The sequence below is a fragment of the Cynocephalus volans genome, chromosome 4 (genome assembly GCF_027409185.1).
Source record: "Cynocephalus volans isolate mCynVol1 chromosome 4, mCynVol1.pri, whole genome shotgun sequence".
In the NCBI taxonomy this organism is placed as follows: domain Eukaryota; kingdom Metazoa; phylum Chordata; class Mammalia; order Dermoptera; family Cynocephalidae; genus Cynocephalus; species Cynocephalus volans.
The window spans coordinates 80,315,692-80,338,233 of NC_084463.1; the positions used below are offsets into that span (position 1 = coordinate 80,315,692).

Genomic DNA, 22,542 nt, shown 5'->3' on the forward strand with positions numbered 1-22,542 from the left:
GGATCTGGATTGTGCCTGGGACATAGGAGATGCTCCATAAACGTTTGTTGAATGAATAATGAATAAGACTTCCCTATTAGTCGGTCAGCTACTGTGTGGATTGACCTTGTCCCTCCAGCACTGCACCCTTGTAGGGCCTGAGCTAGACATCCTTCTTTAATAGATTCTGTTCTTCGAGCATTCATCTGCAATTTCTGATCTTCTCTAGTTATCCTGTGTTTTTTTGGCTGTTGGTGAAATGAAACTAATAGCAGAGCTTTTCTTTCTGATTTGTCTTTTTTGTGAGTCATTAGGGCCCATGTAAAGAGCCATAATCCAGAAGATGGAAGGGAAGGGAGGTGACAGGGAGAACAGGAAGCCTGTGGCCATGGGCGCATGACTCCCTAGCCTGCCACTGTCTCCCCGTGGCTGGTGTGGAGTAGGGGTTGCATGAGGTGGGGTTTTGGTCTTGCTGGGGTCATGTCCGTCCCTTCTTGTCCACTGCATGGCAGACCCCCTTCTCTATTCATACAATCCTTCAGGCTGCTTCAATTAATGGACAATTGCATCTTAACCCACCTCTCTGCCACAAACCTTGTTGCTTTAAATGAACGAGTCAGCAGGTTCCCTTTCTCAAACTGTTTATTGCACCTGCTAAATATCCCAAAGAAATTCTTTATTAATTTTACCGGTTTTGTTGGTCACCTCCCTCTTGGAAGACTTGGCCCAGCCTTTCCTACTTAACAGTAACCAGCAGTTGTCTCTTGCATTTGTAAGATGCTTTCTCTTTTGCAGGGTGCTTCTGCATATGTCACCAGATTTTCTTCTCCTGCCAATCCTGGGAAGCCGGCAGGGGCAGATGGTAACTTATTTTCAAAGTCAGGAAACAAGCCCAGAAGTTTAATGTCTTGCTTAAGGTCATGAGCTAGTGCGAATGAAGTTCAGTTTTTCCTGCCCCTGTACCATCTTGATCCTTCCCCTTGGAAGCCATAGCAAACTCCTAGCCTCACAAAACCTGGGGGCTCTGTCTCTTACCCACCCTCAGTGCTCCTTTCAAGGAAGAGAGCATCGACCTGCTGTTGAGAATTGCAGTCTGACCCTGGTGTTCTCTGAACACCCAGCGAGGCAGCTGTCTTAAAAAAGCAGATATCTTTCTCCTGAGACCTTCCTGTCAGTCTTGAATGTTTTACTTTTGTTAGGGCTTATTTAAATGTGGGAAATTTAATTATTTGACATTAGTGCTGCATTGTCTTACTCTGAGTAAACTGGAGGACACTGACAGGGGTTTGATCAGCTTAGTCTAGCTATATCTAATGATGTTCTTACCCTCCCTTCTTTAAATAATAGCAAATGATTCTGTAGATTGAGGCTGCGCAGCCCTATGCTTCATTGCCATGTAGAATTGTTTAGTTAAATGCGATTTTTTAAAAAATGGCTCAACTTTTAATTAGAAAGCAGATTGTCAAATGACATTTTGAATTGTCCTTTGATGGGGAAATTGGAAAATAGACCCATTGTAATAAGCAACCAGGGTCTAGTCCAGAAGGAGGCATGTTAATGTAAGAGCAGAATGTGATTTCAGTGGATCATTGTTTTGCTAAAATAGGCCATCCTCTCTGGTCATTTTTGTTAAGAAACCTTTCTTTGCATCTGATACCACCTTAGATTAACATTTCCCATGGGATCCTCTAGTGCGGAATTCCCAAAGAGGATTGTGGTCCCTATGGTGTAAGTGGCAGGGTCCAACACCAGATGCCAACACCATTACTGTGGATTCTTGAAAACATGAGTATCAAGAAATCAGCAAACCTATTATGATGTTTGTAATTGAAGAAAATATCAGGCTACACACTTGATGTCCAGTTAGGACATAATGCAAATGCCATTTTACTGTTAAAGTTATTGTTTTCTTAACCCCAAAGCTGGTGTCTGCATTACTGAGGATAATCATAGAAGCAGCTGCTTGTATCCTGGCTGAGCTTGGTCCCATCAGCATGTGGTTGTGCACACCTTTAGCTGGCACATGCCTTGTGCAGGGCAGGACATTGAGCACTATGAGAGGAGGATGGGAAGGGGTCACCAGTGAGACTGGCCCCAGGCGCCCATCATTCCACATGACTCCTCTGTGTTCTGTAGCACTTTTTATACCCTTTATAGCAGTTAGCAAACTTGGGTATCTCATGGGCACCTCAAGCTTAAGATGTCCAAATTTAACTCCTGGTGTCCTTCTGCTATAGCTCCTTTCCAGACCTCCCTCTTTCCCCACATCTCATTAAGGTGCATAGCTGTTAACTCACTTTTTAAGGTCAGAATCTGGGAAATCACCTGTTAGTATTTACCTTTCTCTTCCTCCAAATCACCACGTCCTAATTATGCTTCTCCTAAGTAGATCTTGAATTTCTCCACTGCCCTCCCACGTCCACACCAGCATTATCACTTGCCTAGGTTACTGCCAAAGCCTCTTAACTTGTTGCCCTCCTCCCACTTCTCTCCATTCCGCTCATTACTGTGGACCCAGAATGAGTGTTAAAAATTCTTGTTGTACAAGGTCAAGGGTTCAGATGCCCATACAGGCCAGCTGCAAAAAAAAAAAAAAAAAATTCTCATCATATCATTTCATTCCCTTGCTTAGAACCTGTCAGTGACCTCCTCCTGCTTTTGGATGAAGCCTGTAAGTCCAGCTTGGCCTGTGGAGAGGACTGCACAGTCTGGGCCCTAGAACTGGCTAGAGATTCCACAGCGTGGTTGGCATTGCACTGTTGTAGTTTCTGAGACACTTTCCCCTTCAGTTTTGATTTTCTTGGAAGATTGCAAGATTTTGGTTTTCAGAATGCAATAAAATAACTGACAGGCTCTTAAAAGTGTACTTAGAGAAGATACTGTATTCTGGGAAATGGAACAGGGAATGACTTGTTCTTCCAGACTCCAGAACATCAACTCCTAGAACACAGAGGTAGAGCTCTATTTCATTTGGAACCTTAATAAGTCAATAACCAGTAACTAATCAACTAAAATTGCAGTATACCCTGATATTCTCCAAGTAGCCCTCCCCCAAATATTTTGACATAAAAACGTATAGCAGCATTTTAGCTCAGGAAATTATGAATGAAACTTGGTTCTTAGCTGGTAGAAGACAAGACTGACATTTTCTACAGGGGAAAAAGAAACAAAGCTAAGTATTAGTATGCAGCTTTCCTTTTTAAACACATTTCTCCTCTCCTGAAGCCTATTTGTTTTCCTTATCTTAGCCTTGAGCTTTACTCCTGTGTGTGTTTGTGGAGCCATGCACACACAAACATACTCCTGAAAAGCAAATTCCATCTTAGTTGTGACACTCCTATTCTCCTCAAGTCTTTTATTCAAGGTAATTACTGGGAATACTGAAATTCCAGCTGAATTTTTGATACACTATGGCCTCACCTTAAGACAACTTTTCTATGATCTTGGATTTGTAATGTTTTTAGGTACCAGTTTGGTGGATACCCCTATGAGTTATAGCAAAGATTGTAATGGGAATACCAGACAGGTGATATTAATACAGGGTGGTGAGTGCTGTGGTAGAGGTTATTACCAGGTGTCATGGGAGCACAGAGATGGGCCCCTTGTTCACCTTGGGGAGAGGAAACTCATGTGACCTTTGAGGTAGGTCTTGAAAGAGGAGTTTGTCCAGCAGACAGAGTGATTGGGCAAAGAGAAGTGCAAAAAGGATTTCAGACAGCTGCATGGATGGAGGCCAGGAGGTCAGCAAGAGCGTGGTACACCCAGACAACTGCAAGAGGGTCGCTGCAGCCACTGTGAGGGAAGGCCTGGTGGGGGCTCAGGTTGTGCACTAAAACCTTGGGGAGCCAGATTATGCAGGGCCTTCTGTGGGGACCAGGTTAAGCAAGGGGTTTGAATTTTATTCTAAGGGCAGTGGAATGCTACTGTAGAATTTGATGGTAGGGAGTTAACTGGATCAGGTTTGTCTTTTAGAATAGGGATTCTATAGGCCTGGTCTGTACTCCTAAGGCTTCTCCTGAAAGGCAGTGATCTGATCTAGATATGTAGGTCCTTTTATTGGTTCTTATGTGTGTGAGACTCAAAATTCCACAGACTTCCAAGTTTAGGGTAAGACTATAGACTAGCTACCAATAATTACAAAGATGTTAAGTTAGTGCCCTGCTGTGGTTTCTGGATGACTCTGTTATGCATTCCGCTGGGAGCCGGCTGCCTGGTCGTGCTCAGCAGTGGTGGGTAGCAGTCACCTGCTGAGCATAGGCACTCCAAGTGGTCAGAGTTCCTACAGATCGTGGAAATGGCACTCTAACAGTGCAGTGTCAGTGAGGTCTTGAATTTGTGACAATTTTTAATTGCTGGGAATCTTGATGTTTAATTATCAATTACTGTTAGCTTGGCTTTCTCATTATTAGTTTAACATGGTTTGATTGGTTGTTAGCCCAGCACTATGGAGTGCAGCCATATTTATGCCAGGAATGTTTTTTGGCTTAAAAATTTCCAATAACTAGACTTTAAAACAGGTATGAGGTTTAGATGAGTCATCCATCCCCCTTTGCTAAAGAAGATGTATACATCTCCCACATTGGCTTCTACAGTGATTCTTCACACATTACCACACGTATTACCACATGATTTTTTGCTGGTAATGGGCAAATGTGTGGGATGGGTAAATTGTGGCACCCCTTGCTCTGCCTCCGTGGGCAGTGATTTTAGAAAGATTTAGAGATGTTTGCATTACTTAGGGCGTGAGAAAGTGGAAAGATGAAGGCAGGAACACATAGGTTAGGAGGTTGTTACAGAAATCCTCACAAATGAAGATGAGAACCTGAGCTAGTGGCTGCGGGGATGGAGAAGAGGGGAATGTGTGTGAGAGACGTCTAGGATAAGGGAGTGGAAGGACTTGGAGAACAGTCTGGTGTGGGGGATGACAGAGAGGGGAGGGGTCCAGGAAGACCCCAGATTTCTGGCTTGGGCAGCACTAGTGAGAAGAGCAGGCTTGTGTCCTTAGGAGGCCACTGTGTACAGACAGAAGGAGAGCAGTCAGTCCCTAAGAAACTATTAAACAGGAGTGGGGGGTAGTGAGTCGTGGGTGGAATTAAAGATAACTTTGATAGTCTCCCTTACTTAGCAACAGAGTTGCCTCAGTTAACAGTGGCCTCACAGCACTTTCAGTGGATCGAGGTCGTTGCTGACCTGGAGGACTCTGTGGAGCCTGTGGATGGGCCAGTGGCGAGATCAACAAACCTTGTCTTCAGTGCTTGAAAACCTTCTTGTTCTGTGACCTCTACCCAAACCATCCTCATCAACTGTTCCACAAAAAAAGGCATTTAAATTAAAGGTCAAATATTTATCACTTTGTTAGTGACAAATGCAACTTGAGCAGCTCAAGTTCATTGTCTGATGGGGTCCTCCTCCTTTCCCTACCCCACAATTGACTCTTAGGAGACTCTAGGGTGTAAATATTTGGTAGCAGCTTAGCTTACTGCCTGTCTTTTGCAGGATATTTGAATTTTTTCAGGAATCAAAGGCTTGCAGTGAAGCACGGATGATAGGCTTTGAGAATTCGCCAGGGGTTTTCAGAGTCCTTCCTGGACCAGTCATCTCATTCCTCTCCTCTTCCTCATGCTCACCATGGGTCTCCTTGCAGCTTGCTCCCACCTTTCCTTCAGGCCTCTGCTCTCTTATGAGAGAGGCACATCCTCGTGACGCTCCCCGTATTCTAGCATGCCCCAGTCAGTCACTGTACACTGCGTTTCTTCATAGCATTTTGCTCCTTAGCATATTACCCATTTATTTGTTTATTGTCTGTCTCCCTCAATTAGAATGTGAGTTCCAGGAACTTTGTCTTCTGTATTCTGTCCCCACCATCAGGACAGTACCTAGCAATCAAGGTTGCTGTACATTTGGTGAGTCAGTGAATGATCAGTTTGTATATTCATAACAGTTAATCAGCATGCAGCATGTGGTAGGTGCTCGGGAAGTGTTCGAAAGCATGAATTGGTGAGCAAGTGAGTGAATGAGTCTGTGTATGATGAGCTAATCCCCAACACTGAGGTGCTTAGCAAGTATTCACTGAGTAAATGAATGGATGAGAGTGCTTACCTGCCTCTAAGAACGGCCCTCTAGATGGGGTGGGCCCCCAGTTTCTTTATTGCAGGAAGGCCCAGATATGCAGGCTTTCATGCATGCTGTTGCTGTTCCTGTTTGATAAATTCAGTCAGTCCCCCACTCTTTCTCTCTTGGCATGTCTGCCATCAATGCCAGGCTCTGTGATTAGCTTACTGTAATTGAGCTTAGAGATTAATTTTTCACTTTAAAGATGCTATAAACAACTGGCGCTTGTGATATCTTGGTTGTTAATGAAGTTCGGGCCTAAAAGAACATGATGGCTATGTTACATATCTAGGAAGGAAGGGGCTGTTAGACCATGTCTGGCCACAAAAGCGTGGGGACGGGCTGACAAGTCCTGGCAAAGTTGCGTTTCTCTAGTTCCAGGTGCACTATAGTGTACCACTGTGGGGGTCAAGCCACAGGGTGAGTGTGGCACATCTTCCTCAAGGGTAATGTTTTACCCAAAGATTTGGTTTTGATAACATTTAAAGAATGTTAAAACAAATTTGTTGGAGGAGAATTCAATATAGCTTATTAGTTAAGAGCAGGCTGTGGAGCCAGGCTTCCTGGTTTGACCCTGTCCCAACACTTGCCAGCTTTGTGGCCTTGGTCCAGTTATATAACCTCAAGCTTGTTTCTCACCTCTAAGATGGGGCCTGTAACGCAGTAGAGCCATAGGTATGAGGATGTAGTCAGGGATCAGTGAGAACCACTGAAGACCTTATCCCCTAGTGCATGCACGTGGTAAGTAAATGACAAGGCTAACGTTACATGTGATCACTTGACATTTTAAAAGAACAGAGGAAACAAATGAAATTTTATTCTTAGGCTGGCTGTGCCCCAGACCTGGCCTCCAGGGGAGGGCGTTTACTCACCTCTGCATATCTCAGCTACAAAAGTTAGAGAAGCATTGCCAAAAATAGTGCACACAATTGGCTGGTTTGTGTGCTTTCAGGAATTCTTTCTCCAACCTCACGTTAGTCTTGAGCTGTCAGAGTTGAGGCTCATTAAAGAAGTGATACATTAGTGATGCTTACTTTTAGTACCTGATGTTTTAAAGCACCTAATTGAATAGCAGATGAAACTGAGGGAAACTGCAGGCTTGGATAAAGAATTGCCATTTAAGGAATGACAGCAGTTAGAAGAGCCTGTGACTTCTCTAAGCGTTTTCACACACATTACTTCCGTTTCATACTCTTAACAGTCTATTCATCAAGGTAGAGAAGACTATCAGAGTGGAAGAAGACTTCAGTGACTTTTGGGTCCATCTCTTTAATCTGATTCCTGACACTCAGCTGCAGCATCTCCAGACTCTGCTTGGTCTCTCCTAGAGACAGAGCTCCCTGGGCCATAGGCAATCCAGTCCGGCTCCTTGTAACTTCTACCCATTGGTTCAGGTTCTGTCTTCTCGAGCCACAACTGAGCCTGACACTTCTTTAACATGCAGCTCATGCCTTTTTAATGTATAGACCTCTAGAGCTAGTATTTCCACAACCTCACCTGGGACTGTGATTTAACCATTAAATGTATTAAATCTATGAGATGCAGCCTTCATTGGTAGGAGATCTTTTTAGTCCAGTGATTTTTCAACTGCAGGTCACAACTCATTGACTGATTGTGAAATCTCTTTTAGTGGATTGCAACTAACATTTTTAAAAAATGAATTAAAACAAAATATCAGTGTGCATAACAGTATGTATTTTATAAAATTTTGATTTCAGTTTATGTCTTGTGTGCTGCCAACTAATATTTCTTTCTGTGTATCATAACCATTTCAGAAGCCATTGTTTTGGACCTTCTTATGGGAATTTCAAGTTATTTTATTATTTAATCTTCTTTGTCCTTTCCATAGTTGAATTTGCTTCTTGTCAACTAATTAAAAACGTAGTTGCTGGGTTTGAGGTTGCCAATTGCTATTAATTCAACTCTAACTCCCTTATTAGAAGGGCAGTGAAAAGGAAGGGATGTGGCTTGGTAGAAAGAACAGAATTGAGAATCCAGCAGTGTTTTCTTATCCTGAGCTCTCTGTGTTGGGGATTGGTGCAGATGTAGAGAGAGAGGGACTCCTTGGATAGTCCATGTAAGCTCTTTGAATAACAGCAGGATTTCAGATGCCAGGTCCTGTGCCAAGCACTTTTCTTCTGTAATCTCATGTAATCCTCACATTGTCTTTCTCTCACTTTGTTGTACTGGCCTGCTGAAACCCCAGCCCTGGATCTAACCCCCCACCTCCTCTGCACCTGCACCTATGCAGTTGGCACCACCTGGACAAGCCTCCTGTTGAGATGTGTGTACCCTGTGCTTCCAGCTGGACACTGCAGCCTCCTAAGCTGGTGATTTTCTTCCCATAATTATTTTATCATATTCCTAATGATGATGATGCTGCTGCTGATGATAGCTAATCGTACCAGGCACTATTCTCATATATCAGTTCACTAGGTAATGATTATTAGCTCCATTTTTTCAGGTGAGAAATTGGAGGCACTAAAAGATTAAGTAACCTGCCTGACCTCACAGGGCTGATCAGTAGTAGAAGTGGGATTTAAGCCCAGGAGCTCTGCCTACGAGTCCTCTCTGTGCTCTCATTTACTGCAAAAGTCTTGAGAACAGCTGCCTACTCACTGCCTGCAGTCTGACTACTCCCATCCTCTCTTGGACCTACTCAGACCTTTCCCCTGTAGCCTCCTCACCAAAACCCCATCAGAGTCACTGATGACCTACATATGGCCAAACTAAATAGGTCAGCTCCTTCTTTCTTTACAACACTTTCTTCACTTGGCTTCCAGAACACCATACTCTTCCTGGCTTTCTTCCAGGCACCGCTTTTCAGTCTCGTACTGGTTCCTCTTCAGCTTACTAAGATCTAAACTCTGGATTGCACCAGTGCTTGGTCCTTGCCCTCCTCTGTCTGCGTTCGCTCACCAGACTCACCTCATGGCTTTAAGGCAGACCGACGTCCCCCGTGGTCCTGGCTCCAGCCCAGCTCTCCCTGAACTGCAGACTCGGGCTTTCAGCTGCTTGCTTAGCGTCTCTGCTAGGGATGTCTAATAGGGTCTCCAACTTGACCCGTCCCAACTCCCGCTACCCCACTCCCCACACCGCAGCCATCCCCTTTGCATCTTCCCACCTCCCTAAATGACAACTCCATCTTCCAGTTGCTCAGGCCAAAGAGACTTTAGTCCATTTTCTTTTTTCATTCTTCATTTCCAGTCTGTTGGTAAATGGTGTGGCTCTAGCTTCAAAGTCCCCTCAGTATCTGACCACTTTTCACCACACCTGCCCCCTACCCCGGACCAAGCCACTATGGCTTGCCTGAATGATTCATTAGCATTCATTGGCATCTCCACCGATTGCCTTGCCTCAGCCCTTGCCCCCCTGCAGTCAGTTGCACACAGAGTTCTTTTACAATGTAAGCAGTACCCTGCGATGCCTCGTCTCACCCTCTGCTGGCTCCCACTCTGCCCTCTCCCCATGCTGGCCACTGTGCTGCTTCTCAGATGTGCCAGGGGTGCCCTGCCCTGCCCTGAAGATCTTCCCGGGGTCTGCACAGGTCACTTCCTACTTCCTTCCAGTCTCTGATCCAGCGTCACTTTCTCGTGAAGCCTTCCCTGATCAATTACTCTAAATTTGCAGCCCCTGTACCTCCAAACTTTATTCTCTCCACAACACAGAGTGTCATCTGACACACATTCTATTCACTTGTTAGTTGTCTATCTCCCCACACTCCCTGCGAATAAAGACAACTTCATCACCTGAAGGCAGCAGTTTTGCCTGTTTGTTCACAGATGCATTGTCAACATTGTCCCCTGACATGCTCAAAAAATACCTAGACGATAGGTATTTTTATCCCTGTTTACAATAAATTCTAAGGAAGGGGTTAAGTTACTTGCCTAGGGTCATAGACCCTAGAATTGCCAGGATGGGACTGAAACTCTAACATGAGGTTAATTGTTCCTTATGCTGCTTTTTCTTGTTATATAAGGGCAGTGATATGCAGGTACTGTGAGGATGAAATGAATAATGCACAGGAAATTATTGTAAACCCCAGTGTGCCAAAGAAATGTTATTTATTTAATTTACTGAGAACCTTAGGTTTTCATTTCTGTGTTATTCCACAACCCACCCAAAGATTCTTTTCTGGTTTTGGATTTTTATTTAGGAGTAGCTGATACTGCTGCACCAAGGGACATATTTTCTTCTTCCTTCTGCCCTTGGTGTGAGAAGTGTGTCTATCTGCCTGCTTCTGTCTGTAGCTCTGATCCTCTCCTCACACCCCACTGGCTATCAGGTCTAGAGCAGCCCTGACCTCTGTGGCCTGTCAGCAGCAGGGGCGATGAGCTGGCCCTGTATGGCTGTCATTGCTTGTTCATGTGTATGTTGCCAGGGAAGGCATGTATGTTATCGGCAGGTGCTTAGCTGGTGTCAGGCATCCCATTTTGCACAATTCTCCTGGCAGCCTGCCCACCCCTTACCCCTACTCTCTGTGGCAGGATGGAGTGATCATAGGTCCATTATGGCTAAATACCAGGACATAAAACAAAGCAAGCACACTTGATGAACTGCAGAGCTGCTGCTCTCAAGTGTGGGATTTCTGTCTCTGAACCCAGGGCAGCTTCGGGGGCTCATAGCGTAAAGCAAGGAGCAGTTTGGCCCTCCTGATGCTTCATGTTACAATAATGACACTGCTATAAGAAGAGATGGTAGAGATCTCCCCATACACACCCTTCTCATGTGGTGTTTATTCATTTGCGGTCCAGAAGTTAAGGGGAAAATGCAGCCATTTTCTTAGGTAGCACCTTAAACTGTCTTTTCTAAAGGCAGGAGAAGCTTTGGTGTTTTACAAAACTGTACTCTAAGCAACTGAGCTAACTGGCCAGCCCCTGCTCTGGCACTTTAGAAAAGGTGAACAGCGTTGAGGATAGGCCAGCAGTCCACCCCTGAGCCTGGTTACTTACTATACTCACATTGATTGTGCAGGGGGTGTAATCGACACAGTCCATAGCAACTTAACATGGACTACAGGATGGGTCCAGCTGTTCTTGGTGGGCACCCCTCCAGCAGCCTGAGGTGTCCTTGGCTCCCACAATGCTGTTGGCCCCAGGCAGTGTAGGGGTGGGCACAGAGTCACACTTTAATCTTGTGCAAATCAGCATACTTTTCTGAATCTCATCTTCATCTTGTAAAATGCAGGTAAAAATACTGATCTCATACAACGAGAATGAAATACAAATGGTCTCTAGCTACTTTTCTATTTTCTATTCTTACACTATGGTAAGTTGCTCAAGACGAACTGCTTGTCTTAAATGATTCCAGCTTCGATATTCAATCCAGCAGATGTTCGTTGAGTGCATGTTATGTGAAAGGCATCATGTCAGCCCAGGAGAATATTATTACCAGTAGGACACATTCACAGTCCCCGAGAAGTAGGAATGTCAGAGGCCAAGCCAGTTAGGCAGTAGCCACCAGGTAGTGCTGCAGGAAAGGCATAAACTGAGTTCTGAGACAGCACCAAGAAGGGAGCCATTGATGCTGCCTGAAGAGGCTGGTGAAGGCCATGCATGAGAGTTGACCAAGGATGAGAGAGACAGTGACAGGGAGATGACTTACAGAGGGAGAGGAAATTCCTGCAGAGGTACAGGTGATGTCTGTGCAAGGGGAGAGGATGTTCCGGCAGAGGTACTACATTAGCAAAGTCCCAGAGGTGTGTGTTCAGGGGAGCTCAGGTGCATTGGTAACAGTGGGTCACATGGGGTATCAAGAGGTTGGAAAGAGCAAAGAGGGCTGGATTCTGAAGGCTCAGTGAGTTCTCAACACTGTGGGCTGAGCCTGTGATGTGGAAAGCTTACAGGGGGGCAGGATGCAGTGCTCCCTACTGCATGGAGCAAGCACAGGGTTGTCCGGTGAGAGTGTAATGCCAGCCACTCACGGTATTAAAAATTTTTCTGATAGCCACATTCAAACAGTAAAAGGAAAGCAGGTGAAGTTAATTTTCATAATATATTTTATCTAACCCAGTATATCCAAAATGTTATCATTTCAACTTGTAATCAGTATTAAAAACATGTAATGAGATATTTTACATTCTTTATTTTGGTACTCAGTCTTCAAAATCTGATGTGTGTTTTATACTGCAGCCCAGCTCATTTTGGACCACAGCCGCACATAGCTAGTGGCTGCCACAGTGGCGCAGGTGTAGCAGGTCTGAGATGGTGGGGGTTGGGAGGGAGTGACTTACCTAATCCTGAGCCAGACTTCTCCTATCACACCTTTGAACAAACCTGCCAAACAGCTGATTGGTAACTCAGGGAAAAGAGAAAAAATTGGGGGATACCATTAACCATGGGTTACATGGTGCCAACCCTCCCCCCCCCAAAAGGCAGAATTCCTTGGTATTTCCCAGCCTCACGTGCATCTCCACTGGATGAACTTCCCTGGATAGCAAGGTATGGTGTACCATTGATTGAGCATCTGGTATGGCCTGTCAGTGCACCAGGAACTTCAGATAGGATATTATTTCTAATTTTTCAATAACTTCTAAGGAGGCTTTATAGAGGAGGAAAGTCAGGATGATAGATTTAGTACCTTAGCCAAGGTCGTGTCAGATGATGTGGCAGAGCTGAGGCTCAAACTTGGTTTCAAACCATGCTCTCACCTCTTCCTCCTGGCTGTTTCCCTAATAGGATCCAACTCTATGTACATTATGATCTCCAAGTTGGGAAAAAGTACATACAAAAAACTTAATAAGTATGTTTGCATACATGTCTATCTAGATACACATGTCTAGAAAAAGCCTGGAAAGCTATAATCAGAGAAAAATCACTTAAAAAATTCTGTGTTAAAGGATGTGCTGCCTCCTGGGCCCCTGCCCACATACACTGGGGATCAGTTGGAATGTTCCAGTGCTGACCAGTTGCCATGGTGACCAGTTGGCTGGTGGGGGTGGGGCAGAGCAGGTAGAGTTTCATTAGAATCACGTAGAACCCAAGTGTTTGTGAAGTTTCTGTTTCCCTGGTCAGGGGAGCCAGAGGCAGTGGGGTGACTGGACGGATGTTGCAGTTGTAAAGCTGGATCTTAGCAGGAAGCTTAAGCTTCCACCCTGCCCGAGCTGCTCGTGGGAAGAAGCCAGACTGAGCCGTGTGGGCTTCACTTTTTACTTACTCTCTGCAAGGGGCTGGTGAGCAATGAAGTGGCCCCAAGGTGGGAAAAGGGCAGGAAGACATGTGGGCAGACCCAGGAGGATGGTGGCTGTTCAGGCTTCGGAGTCAGAATGATGTAGGCGTGACCTTTGACTCTGCCACTCCCTAATTGTGTGACAGTGGCAGGGCTTTGGATTCTTCACTGTACAACTGGAGTAATTCTAGTCAGGGCTCTTTCAGTGTAAGGTGCAGAGAGACCACTGGAGCCAGCTAAAGTTAAAAGAGGTGTTTATCACATACAGAAATATATCAGTAGCTTAAGGACAGGAGCCTTTGTAGAGCTGGGTGTCACAGGGTTGGACATGGTAGATGACAGCAGATGCTAGTCTCTCATCTCTCGGGACAGCTCCCCTCTGCCCCGTGTCCTCTCCCCCACTTGCTTCCCCCACTGCTTTCAATGCAGGGCATCAAATGGCTTCCCTGGTGCCTGCATCTGCATGACTGCCTGATGTCAGTGTCTCTTCATGTTTCTTAGATTCTTGAAATAGAGCCAATTGGTACAGCTTCTTTTTGAGGCAAGCCACTTATTTCAAAGGTCATGGCAGAGTCTGCATGAGCCAGACTACTTCTTGCCTTCTCTTTCTTCAAGCTTGCTTCCAACTTCCCAGACTTTGAGCTGAAGCCCTTTCCCATTTCATTGAAGACATAAGAAGCCTGTTGTCCCCACCTGCACGAGACAGACCCACCTCCAGCTGTACCCATATCCCCTCCCTTCCCTTCCATTAAATTTGGTGTTGTGCCTTTGCCTCTCTCAAAGGCAGATCTGTCCATTTGTATCCTCACCTTGCTCCTACCCCCTCTTTTTTCAGCATCAGGGTGTTCTCCCATTCTACTGGACCCCTCAAACATCCTCTGGTTTCTCTCATTATTTAAAGAAAGAAAAGCCCTTTTGGCCACACATGCTCTTCTAGCAGAACTTCAAACCAGTTGTCTGTCCTAATGCTATTTGAAGTGCGGACATGCAAACCATTTATCATGTGTTTCCAAAAGATTGAGGTGTTTGTGCCAGAATGTAAACCAGCTGTGCCCTGAGTGTGCTATATAGTTCAGCTGACATTTTCTCCATGGCAAAACTTTCTCAATGAAGGAAGCAGTGTGTTCACTTACATTCTGGCACCAGCTCCTCTGTCTTCTCAGACAAGGAACAAAAGGTTTGCAGGCCCCACTTCGGGTGGTCTTGGTCTGAACCCTCACTTCTCACCCCACTGAGATGACCTGTGGCAATCCCACTCTGCCAAACCCAGTAGGTGCTTCTCTAGCCACCTAAAATCACCACTGAGACTTATTAGGGATGTGATTGTCAGTGACCTCCCTGACTCACTTGTGACTACACATGTCTATGTTTTTCTTCTCTGCTTGCTCTTCCTCTGCCTGACCTGTTGCTGTCTGTATGCCACTGGGCTCAGTCCTAGGCCCTTTTCTGTCTACCCTGCCCATGGTGATGTCACCTAGTCCTGTCGCTGCTGACCTCCAAATATAGATCTTCAGCCTGGTCTGGGCACCTGACTCATTTCTTCAGCTGCCTCCTTGGCATTTCCATGGCGATGTCTTATAGGCGTGCTCTCACATGCATAGTGCTCACACATGCATAGTGCTCACACATGCATAGTGCTGGTTGTTCTTCTGTGAACCGCCTCCCCCCACACCCACCCCGCCCCATTTATTCTCTCTCATCTCATGGACAGGACCTCCACCCATCCATTGCTCATGCTCCAGACCTTAGATTCATCTGTGCTTCCCCCTCTCCACACTCGCCATGTGCAGTCTGTCACCAAGACCTGTCTGCAGTGCCTCCGGAACATAACTCGTTCATCCTCCTCTCCAGTACCAGTGACCTGCCCCATGTCTGAGCCAGTGCCATCCCCCTGGACTTCTCCAGAGCCTCCTTTTTCATTCCCCATGACCACTCCCCACTGGCCAGCCAGGGGAGTCCCTACATAAGCCTGTTAGTGCCTTGTGCTGCTCTTGGAATAAAACCCCACTCCTTGTCATGGCCTCCGCTGCCCCCAGGCCACCTCGTGTTCTCTCCTCCTCGTTCCTCCCACTCCTCAGTTAACCAGGTCCTGCCCTGCTCAGGCTACTCCTCCCTCTGCCTGCTGCTCCTCCCAGCTTCTGGCCTGGCTGGTCCCTTTTCATCATAGGGTCCCTCTCTTCAGGTTTCATCTCAGAGAGGCTTTCTCTCACTGCCCCCACCCCATGGGCAAGAGAGAACAGGGAGGCTGCCCACTGCAGCCTGGCCTAGAACCCGGGATTCAGACCAGCTGTTTGTCCTTTAAATCCTGACCGGACCAGCCTTGAGGAACTTCTGAATGCCTCTTACAAATGTTAAGAGCCGGTCGTTTGGAGGCTGGTGCCTTTGAATGTCAACTGCATGTGCGTGGGAGGATGCAGACAGTAGCCAAAGGAGCAGGATGGTAGTCATCCTGGCACGGTTAGCCAGGGCACTTGTCAGCTCTGGGACCGCAGTGCTGCCCACCAGTCCTGCAAGGGCCCTGGGAGAGACAGCAGTGGGGCCTGACAGGCCATTAGCTCCACAGAGAAATGGCCACAAATCAAGAGTGCTGCTAATGGCTGGTTTCTTTTTAAGCAATTTTATGAGGCTGTGTCAGGGAGAGAATGGACTGTGGTTTGTAGCTGTGGGCAGGGAATGTTGTCCACCGCTCTGTTAGACGCCATTGGATGCTATCTGCAGACTAGGTGACCATTGGCAAGACACATTTCCTCTTTGCTCCTTGGTCTCATCCTCTCTACAATGGGGATAATACAATGTCTATCTAATTCACTTGACCGCTGGGGTGAGTCCCAGTGGTGTCAGCCAGTGTGAATTCAGTTGCCTTCTCTGTGCCAAGCCACAAGTCATGCAGATTCTTTTCACCTGGGAGGTTACCTCTCCTGGGTGGTATCAGTGAGCCCTGCAGGCACGGGGTGAGCCGTCAGCCGGCCCGCACAGCCTCCCTGTGGGCAGGCAGGGCTGCACGTACATGTGCATTTTCTTTTGAGGCCCTCACAGTCATCCTTGAGACAGAAGGTGTTCTACGTAGCTCAGATGATGACTCTGAGGCCTAGTGAAGTTAAGTGACTTGCCCAAAGCCATGCGGCCAGTAAGGGGTGTGTCCTATAAACCCAGGTCTATCTGAAAGTTCTTTAGAAAATTTGAAAAGGAGAATTGATAAAGCCAAGGGTTCCTACATCTGTCAGGCCTTAAGAAAGTAATAGTGGGTATTTTTTTACCCATTCTTTCTAATTTCCTGATGGAAACTGTACATTTGTCCAAATAGGGCACCCTGAACTTTAATATTTGCACTTGTCTGGCATTATGTCATCCTACCGCAATAACGTAAGTCTTGTCATACTGTAAGAAACCCTGCCTAATTGTGGATGATGCAAAAAAAAGTTGTGGGTCCATATGGAACGAGTGCTAATAGATTAGGATTTCTTATAAAAAATGGGAAGGTATGGACAAAGCCTTTCCCAACTCTGAATCCACATTCTGCCACCTAACACGATCACTTAGGTGTAAATATCTTCCTCAAGATGATGACAGGCCACACACTGCCCTGGGACAGAACTGGGCATACTGTATCTGGTGTAAAAGTCCCTTTGTTAGAGGAACGTTGGTATACCGTGTTCTGCTTTCAGTGTTCCCAGTTCCATGCTGGTCTCCTAGGATATTATAATGGATATTTGTCTTCTTTATATCCCTTTTTAATATCCACCATCTTTAGAAAATATTCCACCTGCTATAGAAGCTGGATGGCCAGGGTGTGGGCATGCTGGGTCTCAGCTAGCTAATCAAGTGCACATGGGAGCTAGTATTGCAAAAAGCCAGCAGGGGAGCATTCACCCTGCAGACGGTGCCAAGGGCACTTCGTGCCTGGACATGCAGGCTGCCTGCGGCTCCACACTGGAGATTGGCTGGGGAGATTATGGAATTTAGAGCAGCAAAGCAAGTAGAGAGTGCCTCGGAAGGGAGAAAGTGCCTCCCCTTCTCCAAGAGAAGGCCCAATCCTTTCCCCCCATGGCACACGCAGATCTTATCTGTGTGGTGCCCAGGGCCTTGTCCTGCCTCTGGAGCTGAGAGGCAACTATCCCGGCACACCGGTGACCTGGCTGAAGTGCACCATGCACGCCAGTGGTACATGCTAGCGTTCCCACCGCCCACCACTTAGAGGGGCTGATCCTGAGGGGACTCAGAGCCCGGTGAGACCTCCATTGTTCTCAGCCCTAATTTATTCTTTCACTTGGTTCATTCTTGATCAGAGTTATTCTCCCCACAGGAGTTCTGTGCCTTGACCAGAGGAATTTGGCTCTTCCTCGAAGCCATCTCTGGACACACCCTCTGGCATCCTCTGGGAAAGATGCGGCAGCTCAAAGGGAAACCCAAGAAGGAGACGTCCAAGGACAAGAAGGAGCGGAAGCAGGCCATGCAGGAGGCCCGGCAGCAGATCACCACGGTGGTGCTGCCCACGCTGGCTGTGGTCGTGCTCCTGATCGTGGTGTTCGTGTACGTGGCCACGCGCCCCACCATCACTGAGTGAGCGCTGCGGCTGGCTGCGGAGAGGAGGCGTGGGAGGGGGACACAATCGGAAAATGGCTTTCACATTCAGAGATGTTCATGATGCTGAGCTCTAAGTGGGAGCACCCTGTCTTCTCTGGTCTTTGACTTGATTAAAGTTTCTCCACTTTTCTTGGGAGGGAATAGGGAACATGTTATCAGTGAGCGTGCCATACACCTTATGCTCCACTTCGTGTGCCTTTCAGACTTCAAAGCAGTGTGTGTTTCTTTTTCTCTCCTAAAATCAATAAGTAGCTCCACCTGGTGAGAGGCGGCGTCCCTGGTCATGCAGCAGCTGGAATCAGCACTCACCTCATCCTCATCATGTGGAACATGACTCTTTTCCTACACGTGTTCACAATTTCCAAAGGGACTGTATCTCTTCTCTGTGCTTAATGTGATTTGAAATATGTTGACTCAAAGTGAAATATTTATTTTTCAAATAAAGGAGATAATAGCCTTAAACTGGGTGTTTATCTTGTTTTGCCAGGAGGCGCTGTCTGAGGCGCAGTCTGTGTGGCCCCTCCCTGGGCCTTGCCCCTCTTCCCCCAACTTCTCTCTCCCAGGAGGCTTTTGCCACCTTCTCTTTCACTCCCTGCTGCTCGGCACTTCCTGTAAAATTATGCTTTTTAACTGGATCTTTTTAAGATTGAGGAAATCTTGAGAGGGAAAGAGTGCGTTAATTAGCTTGTTTTAGCAAAATAAGACTTCTAATTGGAGTATGACCACAAGTGCTTTTTATACCAGTTAGCCTTGTCTACTTACATACTGCATTTGCAAACAGCAACACACAGTATCCTGGAGGTAAAGGTCAGGCTTGGTTTTGTTCTTTGCTGAAAGGATGCAAATTGTTGGCATTCCAGCTGAATTTTCAACGCAGATTGGCTTTGCAGGAAGGATTGCGGCATGGCATTTTATTCTAACATTGTTCCTGCGATTGTGTTTCTGATGGAGCAGCCTGTTTTTGGAAGTCAGATTCATGGTAACTGTGCTGAGGGGGTCTGTTCTCCTGTCATTGCTGATTACAGAGATTTGTGGGGAGCGAAGTGCTCTTCTAATCTCCGTGGCTGCACGACCTGCTTACTGATGGCACAGGCTGTTGCTGAAAATTTGGGACCTCTTGGACTGAGTCTCTCAGGAAGACCAACCAGCTGTTGAAAGGAAGGACTCCAGCTGAGGCTCGGAGATCCTGGGGTCTCACTCTGAGAGCTGGTCTCACCCACGTGCCCATAACCCTGGAAAGAGATTTGCTAAAATATTTATCAAATACAGAGGCTTGTATGTTTCTATTTTCCTCCCCCCATTTGGTTGTTATGAGCCTCACTGCTTATTGGTCTGGGAAAGCCTGAAAGCCACTGTCCCAAGGACTCGCTCATTGGGGGGCTGCAGGGAGGAGGGAGGCATCTGTGGCCTTCCCCACCCTTCACATTGGCAAGTCCCCTGCTCCTGGGGTGGGTGCTGTGAGGAGGGTGCAAGGACAGCCTCTCTACGCCAGTAGAAGAGCTCAGTCTGCACGTTTTGGAGTTGCCTGATCTGCATTTAGTTCCCAGCCTACCACTCAGAATTGTGGATTGTTTGACCCCATTGAGTTGCAGTTTCCCATCTGCAAATAACTGGTAAAGTCACTTTTAGGGAGGTGAGCCAGCTAGTAGAAAACAAAGCTTCTAGGACAAACCTGGGTTTTTATGCAGATTTCTGGAACCTTTCTGAGTCCACTTCCTCCTGTGAAATCATGGAGGTCATCTTGCCCCATAGGATTGTTGGGAGGATTAAATTGAAATACAGTATTGCACTGTGTAACGATGTTTCTATCAAGGAGGAACTGCATTTACTGCTGTGGTCGGATCAATAGGCTATACCGTATGGTCTAGGCATGTAGCAGGCTATATCATCTAGGTTTGTGTGGGTACACTCCATGATGTTTGCACAACAATGAAATTGCCTAAGGATGCATTTCTCAGGATTGATCCCCATCATCAAACAGTGCATTACTGGAGCATATTTATAAAGCCAAGTCTAGTGCCTGGGATATAGTTACTCGTAGTTACTGTATAAATAATAGTAGCGCAGCATTTTACATGTATTAACTCATTTATTTCTCATAACCTTGTGAGGTAGGTCCTATTAATATTGTACTCAATTTTACCAATGAGGAATCTGAGGCAGGTCATGCAACTAGTAAGTGGAGGGGCCCCAGCTTCTTTGTAGAGTATACAGTATACCTCATGTACCCAGGGACAAGCTTCAGCAAAGCCCACCACACGGCCATTGCTGCCCACCCATCTGCACCACTGCCCACACCCAGCCACCCCTGTGCACACACACATTGGGTTATTTGAAGCAAAATGGGATGGGATTCAACCCCAGGCCATCTGGCTCCAAAGTTTGCTCTTCCATCGTTAAAATATATTGCCTTTCAATAAGAATTTCCTTCTTGCCACTCTCCTGGTCTGAAGACACCTTTACTACCCAGGTGTGTTTAAACAGTCCTCACCTGGTCCCAGTCATGTTGAATAGCCGTAGATGCTATCTTTAGATGAACAGGCCGTCAACTCAGCCTTCCCTCCTGGGTGTCGAACATAGCACTCTATCTCTGATCTGTTGCTGCCCCATTAGCCATCAAGCAGCTTAGGAGATTTGGGGTGTGGTGTGAGAAGAGCATAGGCTTTGGGATGCAAGGCATGTGTCAATCCAACTCAGCTGCTTTCCAGCCGAATGACATAACCTGAGCTGCAATTACCCTGCATCTACCAAGTAAGGTTAATTGTACTATCTAGAGGATGTTGAGAAGATAAATTGAGATATGAAAAGGGCATAACATCTTGCCTAGTACATTGTAGATGCTCAATAAATGGCTGTTCCCTTCTTTCTTGTCAATGTGTTCAAACCTCACAGAACGTAAGTGAAGCCTGCTCCCCAAGGAGCCAGACTGATAGTACCACACCCTGTAAAATAGATCCTTTAAGTGTTTCTGGCCCTTGTTTTCACCACCGTTTTGCTCTTTGTTGTCCATCAGGAGGCCTAGTGGGTTTGAACTGGATTTTCAGAAGCCAATTGCTAGACAGGCTTGATGAAGGCAGGCATTCTAAAGTGGGCGTTTAGAAGTTAACACAACTTTGTGCGAGCCACCTCCTGGCAGGGACGAGATGCCAATTCACTGTGGAATTGCTGGGTGGAATTTTCATAATTCTTAGGTAAATAGCATTCTAGTGGGTGTATACAGTGATGATTTGAGACACCAGCTTCCAAATTATTCCCAGTTATTCAGTGGCTTCAAGGCAAAACTGAATGATTTATTAGGAGTCTCATAGAAAGTCGTGCTGGGGTTCCTGTGGTAGAATCTGGGACTCTTGGCTTTGAGTCCTCATTACTGCACTCTATGTTTCTTGGAGAGAAAATTCCAAAAGAGGAATTGGGTTGGAAACAGGAATAGAAACCATTGTCATTGGTGTAAAAGGTGTCATTTGCTGCATTTAAAAAAATCATAATACCAAGATGGGTTTGTATATTTGCCCATTCTCTGGCCAACCAAAATCTTGGTGGTCCACCACTGCAGTTATCAGGGGTTTGAGGCGGAAAGTGAAGAATCCAGACCCAGTCTGCCACTCACAGGGTGACACTGGCTAGTCCCCTCCTTTAGGTATGTCAGACCGTAAATCCTCCTCAGAGCTCTTGTCTTGCAAAGATTCTGTGAATGTACTTACCAAAGTACCTGTGTGAATGAATGGACTGATTTGCTTAGCGCTCAGAGAACCAGCAGCTCCTGAGGCAGGAGATCTGAGGATAGAAGTACAAGGGAGCTTCCATATCTCCTGTGATTTGCCCAGTGCTCTGAAAATGCAGCAGTTGCTACCACCTGGTTGTGAGTCTGAACCTGTCAAGGCTAAGTTCACTTTGATCGGTTCTAAGGCCACCAGCTGTAATTCCTTCCTGGTCAGTTAAAAGACAGAGCAGCATGCACCTATCCTTCATGTATCCTTCACGAGGTACTAGGAAGGAAACCTGCAGCCAGACTGATCTGTAAATTGGAGATGGTAGCACCTGCCTAGGGTTGTTAGGAAAATTAGAGATGATTGTCCCTCTCTTTCCCCAAGAGATCTCACATCATTATTTACTTGCTAGAGGTGGAAAAAAAAAAAAAAAAAAAAAGAAATCTGTTGTAATTATGGCTCTTAGATTTTTTTTTGGAAGTCTACTATCATATGTATATCCATCCCCCATAACTCTGCCTTGGAAATGTCCCGCATGGTTTGTCTCCTGAAGATGTCTGCCTTACTTTGAATGCAGTTTCTTTTTTCAGGAACTTTGTCTAATTCTGTGTTCTGTACAATATTTGCCACAGACTATTGCTTAAACATGAGAAATGAAATACACAATCTTTGGATCAGGAAATATATGAGCAGCTTCCTCTAAATGCTTCCAGAATATCTGTACTAGAATTGGAGAAGGGTTTGCACATCCTCCAGATCCTTGTCCCTATTCCCCAGTGCTCCAAATATCAGGCAGAGCAAATGTGCACATACTGTTTGCCTCACCACTCTGTCAGTCTCCAATTTTTTTCTTATGGGTCTTAGTGTAGTTCAGTAGGCAGTTCTGTTCTATTTTCTCAGTACAAGGCAAATGTCTCTGACTTAGTGTATTTCAGTTGGGTCATCTGTATTATTTCCCTGCCTTGCCAGTTCTTTCGAAAGGGCCAGTTTTTTT

The 22,542-nt window shown here is 46.1% G+C and overlaps 1 protein-coding gene across 2 annotated transcripts in view; it reads left to right on the forward strand.

The window, feature by feature from the left end:
- Window positions 1–18,258, forward strand: part of SMCO4 (single-pass membrane protein with coiled-coil domains 4) — a 64,101-nt gene extending 45,843 nt beyond the window's left edge. Inside the window, exons 3-6 of one of the 2 annotated variants that reach the window (XM_063095726.1) lie at window positions 5,799–5,882; window positions 8,297–8,420; window positions 17,561–17,817; window positions 18,094–18,258. In XM_063095726.1, coding sequence (XP_062951796.1) covers window positions 8,373–8,420; window positions 17,561–17,817; window positions 18,094–18,106 — 318 coding nt within the window. In that variant the 5' untranslated portion in view covers window positions 5,799–5,882; window positions 8,297–8,372 and the 3' untranslated portion in view covers window positions 18,107–18,258. Of the gene's footprint in view, window positions 1–5,798; window positions 5,883–8,296; window positions 8,421–17,560 lie in introns of both variants that reach the window. The other variant, XM_063095727.1, reaches the window with a different exon arrangement.
- The last annotated feature ends 4,284 nt before the right edge of the window (window positions 18,259–22,542 follow it).